General features: G+C 30.1%; 1 protein-coding gene across 2 annotated transcripts; it reads right to left on the bottom strand.

Moving 5' to 3' along the window:
• Positions 1-4,853: 4,853 nt before the first annotated feature.
• LOC110637201 (uncharacterized) lies at positions 4,854-10,389 on the bottom strand. 2 transcript variants are annotated; one of them, XM_021787199.2, is made up of 13 exons: positions 10,091-10,389; positions 9,639-9,677; positions 9,382-9,530; positions 9,100-9,175; positions 7,568-7,865; positions 7,379-7,488; positions 7,221-7,268; positions 6,913-7,122; positions 6,545-6,646; positions 6,272-6,405; positions 5,786-5,924; positions 5,188-5,307; positions 4,854-5,105 (listed from the first exon to the last, which is right to left on the bottom strand). In XM_021787199.2, the coding sequence occupies exons 1-13, from the start codon at positions 10,285-10,287 to the stop codon at positions 5,078-5,080; spliced, it is 1,650 nt and encodes a 549-aa protein (XP_021642891.2). In that variant the 5' UTR covers positions 10,288-10,389; the 3' UTR covers positions 4,854-5,077. The 2 variants fall into 2 exon arrangements, with proteins under 2 accessions (XP_021642891.2, XP_021642890.2); XM_021787198.2 differs by having other exon boundaries at positions 5,188-5,310; positions 10,091-10,388.
• Positions 10,390-18,580: the final 8,191 nt, after the last annotated feature.

Genomic DNA, 18,580 nt, shown 5'->3' with positions numbered 1-18,580 from the left:
TTTGACAGAGTATAACTCCTCTAATTTTTTTCCATGTCGTAGATGCTGAGCTTTCACCAGCAATTTCGCATAGGACATTATCAGTTACGCTCATAAAAATCGCACTCAAGGCTCTCTCCTTTAAATCAGCCTTCTCCGTCTCTTTCATACGTTCTAGAAAGTTATCCTCGATTGTCTTCCATAGACCTTGTAGGATCAAGGAAGATTTAATTTTAATCTTCCACAGACTGAAACTCGATCCACCATCAAACTTCTCCATCTCATACTTCGTTGAAGACGACACCATCTATAAACCCTAGGCTTTACGCGCAAAGCTCTGATACCAGTTTGTTATAACAAGCACGCAAATCTAAGGCACACACACAAATCGCACAATCACACAATATTAAAAAGAGAAGAATAATAACACAGAATTTAATGTTATTCAACCGTAAGGTCTACGTCCACGGATAAGATAAGAGAAAAAGTTTCACTATGATGAAAAAAAGAGTAAGATATAATTAATCATAACTCTCAAATCCAAACCCCAGTGTATTTCTCGAATATCTCACAACTCTACCACAAAGAGTAGAATATTATAATATTTATACTGGTCCATATTGCGGGGGCAATATCTCAATTTTATCCCAATCGGATGACAAACGCAAAATTTTTGGGTTGAGTCATAATTTAAACTCATGAAAACATATCTAAAAATTCAAACCATAAAAAATAACAAATACAAACATAGAATTAGACGAGTCTCCAAACAACTAGACTAGTAGATTACTTATTGTCAAGTTCTTGGCGATACTTATCTTTAACGAGGAAGCTCCATATTTCTCAAGCATCACGTATCCAACCGTGTTTAATAGGAGAAATCCAAACCAAAGTAAGGAACTCTAGACTTTTACTCTCATTCGCATTATAGATCCTTAATCTACAAGTAGAGCATTATTCTCTACGCTTTTCTTTTTCTCTCTTTCAAATATTTATAGTCATTGGACTAACTTAATCATCAAAGAGTTTTTTTATGATGAACTCACGACGTCACCATAACCCTTTATATCATGCAAGTTCCACATGTCAAGCTCCTAAGACCTGCTGTTTTGAATCACATCAATATTTATTAATAATAATGATTTTTTAAACAAAATCTCTTAATATAAATGAAAATTTGTTAGATATGATCTGCCCTTAATCTTTCTTAGAAAAGACAAAAAAAAATTAATATTAACTTTTAAAGTCACAGTAATTCAACTTCTAATTTTCAAATGCTTGTGCGGATTTTCTTATTTGCATATAAAAAAAAATCAGCAAAAAAACGATAATAACGCAAAATATATTTGGAAATACAAATAAAAAATTGAAAAAAGTTATATTCATTATTGTTTATGCATTTAAGAGTTAGCATAAGAGAAGCTTTTTGTTTTTATTAAAAGATTTGTTTTTAGCTCTCATAAACACAGCCGCAAGCACTGTGTTTTTTCTTATTTTTCTTTTTGAATTAACTAATTATATTTATATATATTGTCATTAATTTATTTTTAATTAATGCGTGATTTCTCACGTTTTCTCCTTCTTAATCTTGGTAATTTTTACTCACCAATCCTTAAATTTTAGTATTGATTTTATTTTCGTCACTAAATTTTAATTTATTAAAATAAAATAAATTAATTTTAATTATATTTTTAATTTATTAAAATAAAATCACACGACTCTGATTATACTTCAAAAAAATATCATTTTGACATACAATGATGGTTTTCCCAGTTATAATGTTAATCTGATATCAATTTTCATTAAAAAAAATTGCATGGTCTGAATTGCCCTTTACCCACCTTCCTTTCTCCTCTCCTATTAAAACGACACTCCTCTCCCTCTCTTCACCTCATGCATTGCGATGAGACCCATCTCCTTTATTGAAGATTATCTAGACTTGAAGTCTTGAACTTGAAATACTTTGCGACCACAAAAACAGAGGAGAACCACTACACAACAGCACAACTGAGGAACAAACTATGAGAACTATGGTTTGCAAGACTTCAACAAAGCTCAAACAAAGTCATGTAACATATGAGAAAAAAAAAAAAAAAAAGATAGAGAATATTGAAGTGTCAAATGGAGTCGATCAAAACAATAAAATAAGTATCATACTCCACAAATCCCATCTCCTTCACTGTCTCCTCTGAGTCCCAACTGTCATTCGTCTATTTACAAGGCTAAGGGACTCCCACACTTCTGTAATGAGTGAATGAATCCGCCTTTTGCAGAGCCTCTAGTGTAGACTCAGATCACTAGCTTCCGATTGGTCGAGGAACCCATTTGGGGATAGCCCCCTCCTTCAACTTCTCTACCTCCTCCTCCCCATTTGGCGGAAACAATAGCAACAGCTTTAAGGGCATATTCACAATCTCAGAGAGAGTGGAAGTTGAAACCGAAAAGAAAACTCTTTTGGGTACAAAAATGGATTGGAAATTATTAGTCGAAAGAGAGGGAGATGAGATACTTGGAGGTGGGTTTGTGTTGGGGAATTGAGGATTTGGTGGGTGGATTATGAGATTTGTGATTTTCTTCTTGTCTAAGTTTTGATTTTTCAATATCTTTTAGATGATATGGGTTTTCGATTTCCTATGTTTTTGTTGATTCAAGTTTTAAAATTAAAAATTTTTTAAACGGATTGCTTACTAATTTATGATGCTTTATAGAATGTTTAGAGATGAAACAATTTTTTTTTAATTATCATTTTAAATGAGAGAGAAAGAGAGAGATAGAGATGAAGAAAAAGAAGAGATATGAAGACAAAATGAGACAGAAAGAGAAAGAAAGGAGAAGAAGAGAGGGTTAAATAAAATAATTAATTTAATAAATAAAATAGTAATTTTCTTTTTAAGAGGGTTAAAATAGTCATTTTATATTTTTGATTTTTAAAAGTAATTTTCTGAAATAAAATTAAAATTATATGCTTTTATTATAGCAAATTAAAATTTATGGACGAAAATAAAATAATCCCCAAAATTTAAAGACAGTTAATATAATTTACCTTTAATCCTACCATGTTAGAATTGGAATTAGCTTATGTGTAGGCAATAAAAAATAAAATTTTGTGTATTAATGGTGTATTTACTTTTTGAGAAATAATGAATTTTGTTGTTATAAATTCATCCATAATAAAATAGTTCTATTTTAGATACATTAATTGTAATTATAGAATTTGTATGTTAATTAATTCTTTGTTTTTCATAATGTGTATCATAATTTATAAATTTAATTATTAATCTACATGGACTAATAATTTTATGTGGCAAAACAATAAATTATTAAGTCATTTGTCAATAAATAAGGTGATATACGTGATTTAATATCAACTATATCTAACTTTATATTTATATATTGATATTTATTTTGTCGGATGTTTAGTTTGTCTAAATAAAAATGAAGCGTAAATTAAATTCTAAGAGCTGTAAGGATAACTGATCATGGTCTGATTTGAAATTAAAATTGGATTGATCCAAATTCCAATTTAAAATCGAAATCGAATTGAAATTGATAAAAATCAAATAGATTAAAATCAGTCTTAATTTGAGCCAAAAACAGAATTAAAATAGATCAGTCTAATTTAAGTCAAAACTTTTTTTTTCTTCACTTAAAAAAGAACATTTTTAAAAATTTAAATTTCAAATTTAGTCAAAATCAAACAAAACTGAAATTGGGACTGAATCCAAAACCAACACAGAGCCTCAATCCGATGCCAATTAGCCCCAACCCTTGAACCAAAACTGGCCCGCCAGACCGCCGGCCAAGTCTAGTCACTGGTGCACTAGTAATAAATGGTTCAAATTTGATTCATTAATCTATCAAATTGTAGAAAACAAGCACCTCCCTTAATCCCTACTCTGAATATGTTGACTCCAGTTATAGGTCATATCCCTCAACCTTTTTTCTTCTTTTCACCTGTTATCGGTCAATCAAATTGTGGAAAAAAAATGTATTACTGTTTAATGCATTATTCATATGTCTAAATAAAAATGAGCGTAAATTCAACTCTCATGATTGTAAAACTGACTATCGTTTCCAAAGATTCAATTTGAATCAAAATTAAATTTAAATAAATAAAAAGCAAATTAATTAAAATCAATCTTGTACTGAATCAAAACCAGTTTTTTCCTTTTTGAAAATAAAATTAAAAAATTTAAACCTTCAATTTTGATCAATGAAGCCAAAATTAGAGTGAACCCTCAATTCGATCCCAACTAGCCCCTAACTCTTGAACTGAAACTGGCCCGGTGTTATCACCACTGCACTCGCAAATGATTCAAATTTGATTCATTAATCTAGCAGAAAATTTTAGATAAACAAGCAATTGGCTTAACTCCTAATCTGAATATGTTGGCTCAAGTAGCAATTCATATCCCTCAGCCCTTTTTTTTTTCCCCGTCATTGGCTGGTCTAAAGAAATATAGTCTAAAGCTTGCAACAATCCGAATTACTTTTCTAATAAAAGCTTCAACCGATTCTATTTACTACAAATTCCATAAAAAACCTAGGACAATTGGTCATTTCCAGAATTCACATCAAGGCCCTGAATACCCTTCTGATAAATCCATAGCCTTGTTAAGTTACCACTGGATACCATTTTAATAAATCCATAACCTTGTAAATAATGTACAAACTATTGACTCCAAAATACATTGGTATCATGCTCCAATCGTCTATATAACGTAAAAGCCACCCAATCACGGTCCTACTGGAATAGTAATATAGGGCGCAACCAAGGATTTCAAGACACCCTTAGTTGTTTTTCGTTTTTCAGCGAACTGCAAAAACTCAGAACTTGGCATAAACCAATGTTATTATAGACAAAACTTGATATATACTTTTTAATCTCTCATTTGTATATCTTGCACAATGTCCACAAACAGTAGATGCAATCAAGCAGTAAGATCAAAGACCAAAGATTGAGGCTCATACAATTTCCATCATCTTTGCCTAACACATCACCATAAGTACTTTAGGGCCAAAAGTGCCCTATGGTAAAATTTTGTGACAACATAATGCTTGAAACATAAATATAAATTTCCTCAATGCCACACCATATCTACGATTGCCTTGAATGACTTCTCACCCTGCAATGCAAAACGCTCTAAATAAGACTCCACAATGATCCATTTCAAGCAACAGAAAAAAGAAAAAATGCAGCCCTCCTACCTTGGTGAACGGGAATAAGAGCGAGATCCAGAACGAGAATGCGAGTGAGACCGAGAACCGGAGCGAGAATGGTATCTTCGAGAACTCCTGCTCCTACTTGGACTTCTACTGTGTCGGTGTCTTCTGCATTTAATTATCAGATGAGTAAATGAATCCCAGATTTATTTATTTATTTGGGGTTTGGTTTTGGGGAGGGGGGGGTGGAATATTTATTTTGATAATTCTAAATTTAAAGGCAAATATCAGAGGGTGCCCCAATCATGTTACTAGCTATAAGATGGCTAATTTTACTTCTTTCCTAAACTTGCAACATTAGCGTTCATCAATCCTAACAGACGTCAATTTTGGTTTCAAGAAGTAATTTTTATGAAGGCCTTGCATGGGCAATAATAATAGAAAAGACAAACCCAGTATCGCATACCCTTGAAGCAGCAAAAACAAAATCTAGACTCAAACAGGATGTACACAATGTAATTGCCAACAAAATACAATCAGAGTTTTGAAATGGACATTGACCAATGTCAAAACATTCACTAAATTATCACAAAACTATATATGCACGGCATTTATTATTGATTCCATAAAACATGATAAATACCTAGGTGGAGATCGACTATAGCTCCTACTGCGGCTACGACGCCTATAACGACTTAACCGGTTTGTTTCTGCAAGTTTCTCCAGCCTCTGACGCTCCTGTTCTCGTTTCTTGGCAATTTCAGCAGCAGTATCTTTTTTAACTGCAGAAGAATAAAATCTAGTTATTAGGGACTCAAAAAAAAAATGAGGGTATAAAACAGACCTATCAACTTACTCTTCCTAAAACACACACACACACACACACACACACACACACACACACACACAATTTTCTCCTCAAAGCAAGCCTTAGGCAAGTGAGAAGAAAATGGAGAGAGAGAGAGTTAGGGGGGTGGTGGACAAAAAGAAAAATGAGAGTGTAAATGAACAGATAAAATTATCAAGAACTTTTCTAAGCCATATTTGTGTTAATATCCAAACATGGATGTGGACAAAAAGAGGACTTGTTGAACTATATAACAACAGAAGCCTGTATTATAGATCATACTTTGTTTGTTTAGCTGTTTGCTCATGATCCTTTTAAGCCTGTCCTGAGGAGTTTCTTTTTTCTCCCCTGGCGCCAGCTTCAAGGGCCCCCCAGAAGTAGTTGCTTTGGTTAGCTTTGCTAATGCTGATGATGTGCTGTTGAAAAAGTATCATAAATTTATAAATTAAAATTACATGAGGATGAGGGTTAAATAAAACACATCCATTAATTCAAATTCTACAAAACACTAATGTCTGAACAGCATCATCAATGTCTCTAGATATTATCACATACCTTACTGCTGGTTTCACCACTTTAGCGTTCTTCTCCTTATCAAGGGATACACCAGATGCAGGATCAACATGCAATGCCTCAAGTATGAGACCAGAAGATGGCCTGCACAACAGCATAAGCATTAGACTCCATTCCAACAGTTCCACACTTCTTGGAAGAGACTATATTAAATCAATTTCAGGGAAAATATGAGCTTCAGAAAGGAAGCCTCCTTCCCTCTCCATCTTGGCACTTATGAAGAAGGTAACCCTAGGCCTGATCTATTTTAAACCACAAAAGTTTTCTTCAGGTAACAAAATGGGTAAGCTGCAGCAGTGTAAAGACTGTCCAATCTATCTTTGCAATAATTAAAGGTCGAGTGCTCCGACCGGCTCAACATATCAGCTTGGGATGGAGGAGATGATGGTGGAGAATATCCTTCAAGCCTCGATTCGTCCCCGTCACCAGAGCCCCCAAATTCAGTGATATATTCTATTTTAGGAGTCCTTGACTTGCTATGACGAACTTCATCCGAATGACCTCCTCGAGCATATCGCCTTGAATGTGACGGTGAGTATGAACGCGATCTTGATCTCGACCTGAAAATGCAGAAGAATTCAAAAAAGTTTATAGAATAGATTCTCTGATGTAAGGGAAAAGAAAATAAGCATAAACATCAGCAAAAAGTATGAGCCACCTTCTAGAGCGAGAATAAGCTTCGTAAGTTGGACTTCTTCTAGGCTCCCTGCAAAGACAAAATGAAGCATCAATATCATAAACATAATAAGATGTACTTATTTATCATTTTCTAACGAGTTGCTTGAATTTTGGATAAAAAGAAATTAGTCTTTCTACCGGTAGGGATCATGATGGAGCACTCGAGTTCCTGTTATCCGAGCAGCTTCTCTCTCTCTTTCCCTTTCTATCTGAGAAGCTTTCCTCCTTTCCTTGCGACTCAGCTTCCTCTGAAAAAGTAATCCTTGTACTATTATTAATGACAACTACATGGGGGGGAAATCCAAAAGACACTGCTGCCATACTTACAATAGCAGGATCTCCTTTGATCATTTCCTTTTGCCTTTTCTCTTCCTCTTTTGCCTTTTTATCCATGTAAACAAGCCACCCATACCTTTTTACTCCAAATTCTTTTGCTATCATATCCATTCCTTCATCATTGCTATCATCACTGTTAAAATCCTCATCATCATCATCGTCTTCGTCGTCGTCTTCATTATCATCACCATCTGAAAATTGAGATTCCTCCTTCACATCACCATCATAAGAGAACCCCACTTGTGAATATGAACCCTTGCTTGAAGGAGCTTGTGTCAGCTGAGAAGCACTGTATTTTTCATTTCAAAGAAGAGAGAGAGAGAGAGAGAGAGAGAGAGAGATGAGATAATATGTAATCATCATTGGCGAAGCTAACAATACAAAGGTAAGACAAACCTCAATACCCTATAATATAGAAATCCAAGAAGTTTCCATAGACCACACAACCATGAAAATTCAAATTTCACGTGGCCAAGCAAACTAAAATGAGGCATGTCAAATAAGGATACTTGAATGTAGGTGTGACACTTCATCACAATGGAAGAAATATCAGTTAAAAAACTAAAAATTTCAGAAAATAACTAGTTCCAACAGCCAGACATGAACTTGTATTTGATATTCATCCCAAAGTCCATGGAACATAATAGCTATACCACAGAACTTCTCAGTGACAATTAAAATATCTTTATAGTTGACCATATGATTTTTTACATTTTTCATGAGATATGCCTCTTAAAATGAACAATTGGAGAGAAACAACTAAATTCTTATCCACATAGCCAACTGTCCCAAGTTTCATAATAAAAATGCCATTTTCTCATCATAGCGATTGCTATCAGCCAAGATAAAAACAAACCCATCTAAGTGGTTTTAGCTTTTAACAGCCTTACAAAGCCACTTATAAATGAATCAAAATTGTTTCTTTGAGATAAAAGGAACCCAATCATACAACGTGGCCAAGAATATCATGCTCACAACATGACAAGGCAAAAATAACAAGTCTACCAAATAAAAGTTGCAAACATACGGTCTCATGAAATCCACAGAAGAGTCCTTGTGAATTCAAGAAGATTGAATTCTAATGTCATCCCTAGTTTTAAATATCAGCCATTTCAGACTGATTCAGCCGATTCCTTTACACTGTTTCCGATTTTATTATTTTAAACCCTGTCTACCTGAAGTTTAAAAAATTATGATGGAATTGGCGGCTGATTCAATATGATTCCCTTACACTGTTTCCATTTCCAATATTTAAAACCCTGATGTCATCACATTCACATTCACACACACAGAAGAGCAGGTTATAAAATAATCACATGAAAGGTGGATGTGTATAACTACTTGAAGAATGAAAGAATTAATAAGTAATAACAGATTTATTGAACATGAAAACTTCCGTAAACAAAATTACATTGAAAACATTGTTGAGAATTCCTTCTTTTTTTTTTTAGCTATAACCTCAGCAGAACGAAATGAAACTATCCGCCAACTAAGCCAAATGGAAAGAGGGGGCTGGGACAAACCTGTCTGAAGCAAATGGAATAACAGCCTTAGCCTCCATCTCTTGGGTTACATGTTGCAAACCACCTTCATCAGTAACTGTTAATGCCCAATTAAAAACTCTCTTCGTCAGTAACTTGAACTTCTAACTTCTTAAATTTACACTAATATAAAAAGTGATCTCATGAAATCTCATTAAACTCCAAAGGTGAATAACTGTTGGTTGGCTTTGTCATAAGTAAAAGTCAATGAAGAAAACAAATCAGATATGAGAATTGAACACCAGCAAACAAAAAAGTACCGACATCCTCTACGTCGGTGCTTAATTAAATCCCGGTAACGCTCAAAATTAACAAACTCTTCTAGTTCTTCTTCTTCTTCTGACTTTTCTGGGGCCCGAAACCGTCTAGACCCAGCCTCTCTAATAAAATCAAGCAGGGCACGACCATCAAATCTGTTCAATAATAAAACATATATTCCTCAATCTTCAAAGCAATAGCCAAACTATGCAAGAATACACGAGAGAGAGAGAGAGAGAGAGAGAGAGAGAGAGAAAGAGAACCTGTCAATTAGAACATCCTGTTTCCCATTCCAAGGTATCCTGCCAATTTAAAAACTCAGTTCAAATTCATATGAAAGATAGATATTCTGCAAAATATGGTGGCACTGACAGCAAAGAATAAAGGAAACATCCAACAGAATTTCTAAACGGAAGTTCCACACACAAAAAAAAAAAAAAAAAAAAAAATTCTAAGAACCAACAGTGCTTCCAAAGTGTAAAATTCAAGAAAATCCATATAGTTATATTTACTTGACAAAGCGGGAGCACAACTTTAACTGAATACTCAAAATCTAATTCAATTATCCAAATTACAAAAATTTCAAGTACATTCTGCCACAACCCACAGGTACGAGCAGATAAATATAAATAGCCATCAAATTGATAAAAGGAGCATAATCTATTACAGTACTGTAGCAATCCACAACCCAAGATAGAAACAAAAAAGGACATACAGGCCTTGCTGATCCTGGGTGGCTTGGTAGAGACCATCGTCGCGGTAGGTCCGGTATCTACTGCCGATGACCTGAATAGATTGCTGAGGATCGCCTCTCCTCTTGGCCAAGTACACTGCTCGTCTCTGCGCTCTCTTTCTAGCCGCGTCCATCATGTCGTGGACCTTTCTCTCCGATCTTCTCGCTTCGTGCCACATATTTTCTCACAAATTCTCTCAACAATGGAAACCCTAATCGTAAGAAACAGGAAATTGCTTATGAGGTACTCTCCCGTTTTTGTTTTGTAGCTTAACGCTTGGCTTAGATCTGGACTGTCCATGGGGGCCACATTGCAGTATAATAGGCCTAGAAACTACTGGTCCGTATTGTGGAATTCGCGGCAGAGATTATCCAAAAAACGACGACGTTCTAGTAGATTAGGTTTCCATACATGGAATTATCTGCCCTTCTCCTTAATTTGGCAGAGTGAGAAAACTAGACCATATGAATAAAAATATTAATATAATTATTTAATTTAATTACTATAAAAATATTAATTAATTAATATATAATCCTAATTGAATAAAATTTAATAATACTAATTTAATAGGAAATCTATATACTAATATTACAAATATGTTATTTGTATTTATAAAATATAATTAGATTATTTGGAATACTAATCTAATAAAAAGTCTATATACTACTATTATGAATTTGTTATTTATATTTTATAAAATATAATTAGATTATTTATGAAAAACTAAGCAAGATTAAAAATTCAATAAAAGTCAAATTAATTAATTAACATATTTTCCATAAAAAAAATCTTATTAAAAAGGGTAAGACTAAAGCTATTATTAAATTAACATTCTATATTATATTCTATGAAATATATTATTTTAATTATAATGATATATAAATTTTGATATTGTTTATTCACACAATTATAAAATGAGTTAATAATCCTCAATTTCTAAAAAAGAAATATATTTTTCCTATTTCTTTTTATTTTGATGTTATTTTAATATGTAAAAAAAATTATTACACATTAATTCCATATTGATTATTCTAAATTATCAACTTTGAATTTTAAGGTGAATAAATTTTAAAATTTTAAAATTTTAAAATTTTCATCATTAGCTCTAAAAAAAGTTAAGTTTTTTTAATGAATTTTAATATAATTTATTTTTTGTAATATAGATTAAATATTATTAAATTCAATGATAATAGTTTAATAATTATTATAAAATTAAATAAATTGAGTATATTTATATTTAATTAAAATGCACTTTGCATGAACAAATTTATCAATATGCCCACCAACTAAATGTTTTAAAAAAAATTACATGATCGTCATGTAAAATATTTATCTCAAACTATTTTACATTTTAATGAATTTTTAATATAATTTTAATTTTTACACTATAATTTAAATATTATTAAATTCTTTAATATTTTTTGTAATTACATAATAAAATTAAACAAATTAAACATATTTATATTTTAAAAAAATTATAAAATTTTAAAAAATAATTATAAATTAAAAATAACAAATACGTATGATGTTTGAAGAGATCCACGAAATAATATTAAATTTAGATTTTCTAACTCTTTTTGTCAAAATTTCTCACCTATTGAATAGTTTTAAAAAAAAATCTTACCGATTATACAAAATGTTTATTTAGAGTTTTTTTTATTATTTAATTTATATTATTATTAATATACGCAGAAAATATACCGAGAATGAAATCTTTAGCAAATACTTGCTTAATTGAATTTAAATATATTTATTATTGGATTTTTTTATTATGTAATATGAACGGTTGCAAAATTTAAGACTATTCCAAAATTATGATAATTTTTTATAATTATTCTTAATGAATTTTTAAAATAAGCATAGCTTTTATTATTTTAGATTAATTTCTTTTCATAAATGTTTATGACATAATTGTATGTATTATAATTAATAATAAATTAAATGTAAATTATCTGAAAATGAGTCTATAAGGTGAATAAATTTTTTTCACTAAACATTTTAAATAATTAATTAATTATGAGTATTTTTACTATTATTTTATTTTTTGTAATTTTTTTTATAATTATCACTCAATATATTAAATTAAAGTTTAATTTATCCACACAATAATTTAAAATTTATTATGATTAGATTTTATTTCTTGATAGTGACAAAATTAACTACGAGTTATAAATTATTTGATATATGTGCAATGCTTGTACTTTTAATATATATATATATATTTGAAAAATATGATTTAAAATAATAAAATTAAAAATAAATTTTTATAAATATTTTATTTTAAATTGTGCTTAGGTTGAGCCAATATAAAATCTAAAATGGATTCATCTCAACAAAATTTTAGCATAAATTATAATTTAATTTGACGTTTGATAAAATTATAATTAAATATATATTTTTTTAATTTATTAAAATTATTCGCTCAATTTTAAATCTCTACGATATGATATTACTGTTGAGAAGTAAATTTTTTTTTAATAAAAAGTGAGAACAAAAAGATGAAGCATAATTTGTGTTTTGAAAATTTAAAATAACTGTTTTTTTATATTAGATATTATATTTTATTTATATTCGTTGTACATACTCATTTAAGTTTTTTATATATAATTTTTTATATAATATTATGTTATCATAATTTAGTTATTTTTAATATTTAATTAAATTTAATTTTTTTATTATATTATTAATTACCATTACGATATTTTATTTCTAATTAATGGTAGTTTAAAAAATTATAAAAAAATAAAATTAGTAAAAAATATTAAATTAATCAATTAAAATAATATAAATAAAATACTATAAACACGGTAAGAGAACATAAAATCTTACCAAAACAGACCACGCGATTCCAATTAAATATATGAATAAAATTATATAACTAAATTTAAAAAATTACACAAAAATGATTATGTAGATAACGATAAAATGAGAAAAGACTAGCTTTTTAAGAGTAACATGCCTTCTACTTTAGTTTTTTCTTTAAATTATTTTTAATAAAAGTTAAGATAGTTGATCAAGAAATATAATATGATAAGAATTTTATAATTAATAATTTTTAATTCCTATTTTATTTAAAATATATTTTTTAAATAATAAAAAATATAATTATAAATAATTTTAAAAACTAAAGATATTTTTTACAATTCCATTATTTCTTATATACATCACAAATATTATAGGTAATAATTAATTTTCTTCGATATCTTATTAATTAATTTATTTAATAAACTAATAGGTTTTTTTTCCAATATATAGGTGAATAAAATGAATATATCATGTATATATGATAAGTTAGTTAGATATTTATAATATAAAAATTCACAATTTTAATGGTTTAAAATTATTACTTTTTTTTAAATTTTTATTATAAAAAAATTAATGAAATAATTGAAAAAAATATAAAAATTGATGATATAATAATTCAATATGATAAAATTTTCATCAAAAAATTAGAGACTGAAAATAAATTAATATGCAGTCTATATATAATAAATCTCAATTAATTATTTTAACACATCACTAATTAATTTCTCTATGTAAATAAAATTTTTTTTATTTTTTAATTTTATATTCTGATTAATAAAAATAATATATATAGGTTATAAAATTTATTTTAATTTTCATGATTTTTATTAAAGGCCAAATGTTTAAAAAAAATTCAAAATTTTACGTGACATTTATTTTTTGTCAATTTTGACTTCATTTGAAAGTTTAGTATTTATTATGATCCAGTCAAAATTAGAGATTTGGGAGTGATGACATAGCCTCTAACATGACAAAAAATATTATTTTTTAATATATTTTTGCTAATGTGGCAGGTGACGTGCTAAGAATTTTTATGCTCTTGCTAATATGGCGGTTAATGAGACAAAATATTATTTTATATGTTATTGCTGATGTGATATAACTTTAATAATTAAAAAATCTAAAACTTTTTAACTTTTATAATTCTATAAATTTGTTTCTTTTATAGCCAACTGATTAATTTTTATTTAATTTGATCAAAATTAATATTTTATTATTTAATGTAATTGTCAAAATGAATATTCATATTATTTAGTATAACAAGAGAAATAATATTCCCCTATCTTTCTCCCCCTTTTTTTAGATATTTATGAAACTTATTCATGAAAATAGATAAATTTTTATTTATTTAAAATTAAAAATATGTAACATCTCTCACTTGACTACAGTGTAGCCGAGTAAAAGTGTACTACATTCGGTGCCGGAGCACCCTATTCTGTCTTGTTATGTACAATAATAATTCAGTTATATTGTATTACGTGTAGAAAATTTTTTTTTATCCCATTTTATCACATCATTTCTCATGTTAATTGTTCATGTACCATATCATACCATTACTTATAAAATTTTCAAACAAAATAAACTTGCATTTTATTCATATAACATTACTCACAATAATATACAATTTTATATACAATCCAAAATTTAGTTACATATCTCAATCTGATTTATTACATACAATAAACCAAAATACAAAATCTAACTATACATGAACCCTACCAAAATGAACTGGTGAGGTGATAATCAACACTGTAGCAGATCTGCTCAAGTCCTGTCTAGGCTCTACTGCTACTGCTATTGTGGCTCTCCTATACTTACGCGTGGTAAGAACCAACGTGCTAAGCATAATGGTTAGTGGTGCATATATTGAAATAAAAATAAACAAATAACTGAAATAATTTTTCTATGAGTATTCTTATAAGGAAATATAAGATTTTATGAATTTCTAAGTCTTTTACATGTTTATAGAACTTTGGGCAAAATAAATTAATTGGAATCTTTTTATCATGTATCTTATGTTAAATTCAATGAAGTTCACCTTAACAATCTTCTCATGTATTTATTTCAATTAAAGATTTCTACTCATTTCTGTGCCCAAGTAACCTATGACAGACTATAAAGACTGGATGCACGGGAGTATACAAGTTAGGCAGCCGTATGTTTATCAAGTATATAACGGTCATATCAGGCACAAGGCCAAGGGGCAGGCATAAGCCAGTAATAATAAAAATTGGCACTATGGCCATCGGGCAGGCATAAAGCCAGTAGAACAATCTTCTTAGACATATATTGTCTGTCAATGATTATCCCTGTGAGCAATACTGCAATATGTAGTCCCTAATTGGTATACCAATCGATCCAAGCTATATAAATGAGTCTAGGTGTACTTTGGGCAGAATAATATTATTAAGTATTTATAATTTCATTAATTCATGTTATTTTTATGCTTAACAATTTATTCTAATTCATTTCATCTCATATGCCTAATTGTTTTATGGACTTTTCTTTAGGTCCAGTTTGGTGCATTGTTTTTACATAGCAGATTGACTAGGATGTGACAACTGTTTGGCCACACTCCCTTCATAGAATTTATTTCTCTATGTCTTATAGCCACTTAGAAATTTTTATTACAATTTTTCAAGTTTTTTAGAATTAATTATGGCCAAATCACTGGCCTAAACTCATGTACCCTGTTCTACCAGGACTCATGTTCAGATCAGAAACTTTGACTCCCATTTTAGGGTTCTTATGTTCATAATTTGAGGACCAAGTCTAAAACAAAGTTGGAGCCCTGTTTCTTAGGGTTCCAAATCAGTATGGCTCAACCTAATTGGAGTTTTTCTAGTAGGAGATATAGCTAAATGAGTGTTCTGAGGTCAAATGGACTTTTTGAAAATTTCCAGAATTTATATGTTAACTTGACTTAGTCAATTGACCTAGTTCTCTAGGCTTATCGGTTTTGGTGTATCTATGTCTCATAAAACCTTTGCCATTAGTTTCATTACATTTGGATTTTTATAGACCAAGTGTCACATCTTACGCCTCTGTAAGGCATAACATGATCCCGTAGAATACCTAATGAACTACCGAACTTCACCTACCGATAACTCATTAAGTACCCTATAAGGGATTTTAAAATAATTTTCGACAAGTGGTGAGCATTTTCTAATAAGTACTTAAAACATTTAGTTAAAATTAAAACTAGTTAATATTTGTGGCCCATTTTATTTTTACGCAAATTTTATAAAAAATTTAACAGAGTTCCCTCTGTATTTTGAGAAACCAGTTCTTCAAATACCTGTAAAAAGCACTTCTAAAAATTTTTCTCAACAACTGCTTCAATTTCATACTCAATCTCAATCAATTTCTCAACACATTTATCAACTTTCAAATTTCAAATCCACTATCCAATGATCATCAAAATACTAGCAATCCATTTCATTCAAATTAAATAAAATAGTTCCATTCATATTTCATTAGAAACAAAACAATTTAGATACATCATTACAAAATTTACATTAAGAGAATTTCAAACTGCAATATATATTACAACTTTATACAAATTTTATACAAACTGCTCAAGACCCATTTTTACATGTCTATACATTTATATGCAATACATACATCCAAAGAAATATTTACAATTAGGGTATAAATTATACACGATGACTTTAAGCTGATAGCTCCTCACACCTCAGCAGCTCAGTCTGCTGCTCCTCTATTCTCTAAATCTGCGACAGCAATAAAAGCTATCGCTGAGTATTAGGACTCAGTGGTGCACAAAATACTAAAATAATCTTTATGAAAAACTTAAATCACATTTATTCAAAATTTTGGCTGAACATGAGAACTAAGTACAAATCATGCATTATGAGATTTTAAATGCAAACCAAGTTCATTTCAAAGTATCAAAACACATTTCATAAAACCCACAGTTAGATCATGCCATTCGAAATAAATAGAATCTCAATAGCCAGAGGCTAAAGAGAAATCATATCACAAGGCTAGCTAGCTCAAATATATGGACCATTCACATCCTCTTCTACTGGCACACCTCAACACTTCTCCAGAGAAGGAATCAAAATTCGAAACTAATTACCCCCACTAGTCGTGCTAGTGAGGTGTTTAAATATATGGTCATGACACTGTGGTTTCAAAACTTATCTTAACAATTTGCTAAACATTATCATTTCAATACACATAATAATTTTCAACAATTTAAATCAAACATCATAAGAATGCCATAATTTAATATTTCACATTGTTCAAAACAGTATGCAAAAGATGATTATAAAAAGTATACGTTGTGCACAAACCTCAAGCGAGTCGCCTCTTGGCCTTGACTCGGTTCCTCGGGTTTTTTCCCGGTATTCTTTTCAACTGAAACACACAATTTTATAATGTTTTAGTACTAGAACTTAACATAAATCCAAAATAATTTAACTTCACATTTACCTAGTTCTAACGTGTTAAATTCGACGTTCTCGAAATTTTTGTGTTTTGGGTTACTATTCACTACACTATTCAAGTTAAATAGTTGACTTTCTAAGGCTTAATAGGTATGGGAACTCTAACTTCACCCACATACCACATTTTGGTCACTAAACTTGTTGGTTTTGGTTGTTTACTCAAATCCTAAGTCTTTTAGGCAAATTTGGTAAATTTTAGTTTTGGAGTCCTAAGTTGCACTGTTCCATTGGTCACTTTATTGTTGGTAAACTTTCTTCATAGAAAATGTTCCCCATTGTCTTAAGTTTATTCTCCTTTTTTAATCACCCCAATTGGAGTTTGTAGCTCAAGTTATAACCAAAATACAGTTACTGTTCACGTGCACTATTCATACTGCAATTTTGGTTCTGGCAGATTTTTTATCCAACTTCGTTCAATAATTTGATCAAGTTAAGTCCGTAATTTGGTCTAATTTCCTTCATACGAAATGTTCTACTATGTCTTAGGTTTCCATCGGTTCAAGATTCACCTAAATCGGAGTTTTCTAGAGAGAGTTATAGCCATTGAAACTTTACTGTTCAAATGGCAATCCTGCAGTTTTGCAGGTTCAGTAACTCAACTTTGCTCAATAATTTGATTAAGTTAATGGCATAATTTGGGTTGGTGTTCTTCATGAAAGTTTTAGATCTATATCTTATCTAATTACTGGTAAAATTTCAGGTCATTTTGATCTTATTAGCTCGAGTTATGACCAAATAAACAATTACTGTTCATTTGGTCAGTTTGTGCAGTGGCATACTGCTCTTAACCAACTTTGGTCAATTGGTTCACTAGGTTTTGGTCAGTTTTTGGGCATGGTTCCTTAATGAAAATTGTGTCATTTTATGTCTATTTTTATCCCCAATTGGTGGCATATCATTTGGACTTGTAAAATTTCCGTTTTGGTCCTTCAAAGTTGGCTTTACCCTACGAATTTGACTTCCATTCTAACAATTCCCACACATCTCCTTTGGTCATTATTGACCATTTTTCTCTTCACAATAGTTCAAAGTCATCATTTATGCATTTCTCCAAAATTTGCCTCAAAACCCTAGGCCTCCAAACCCTAATCTCACTACTTAATTACCATTAGAAATTTCAAAGTTCCCTACTATAATCCTTCAACTAAAGGAGGTCCATAACTCATTCAAACCCATTAAATTCATACAAATCATGGC

This window comes from Hevea brasiliensis, chromosome 7, assembly GCF_030052815.1.
Source record: "Hevea brasiliensis isolate MT/VB/25A 57/8 chromosome 7, ASM3005281v1, whole genome shotgun sequence".
In the NCBI taxonomy this organism is placed as follows: domain Eukaryota; kingdom Viridiplantae; phylum Streptophyta; class Magnoliopsida; order Malpighiales; family Euphorbiaceae; genus Hevea; species Hevea brasiliensis.
This window is presented reverse-complemented; position numbering and strand designations above follow the sequence as displayed.

Bases quoted from the DNA above. Each gene is read 5' to 3' on its own strand.
- LOC110637201 (XM_021787198.2), bottom strand. From the start codon at position 10,287: ATGTGGCACGAAGCGAGAAGATCGGAGAGAAAGGTCCACGACATGATG. The intron at 9,176-9,381 runs GTCGGTACTTTT...GGGCATTAACAG, and splicing joins TAAGCACCGACGTAGAGGAT to TTACTGATGAAGGTGGTTTG. The intron at 6,406-6,544 runs GTATGTGATAAT...CTTTTTCAACAG, and splicing joins GTGGTGAAACCAGCAGTAAG to CACATCATCAGCATTAGCAA.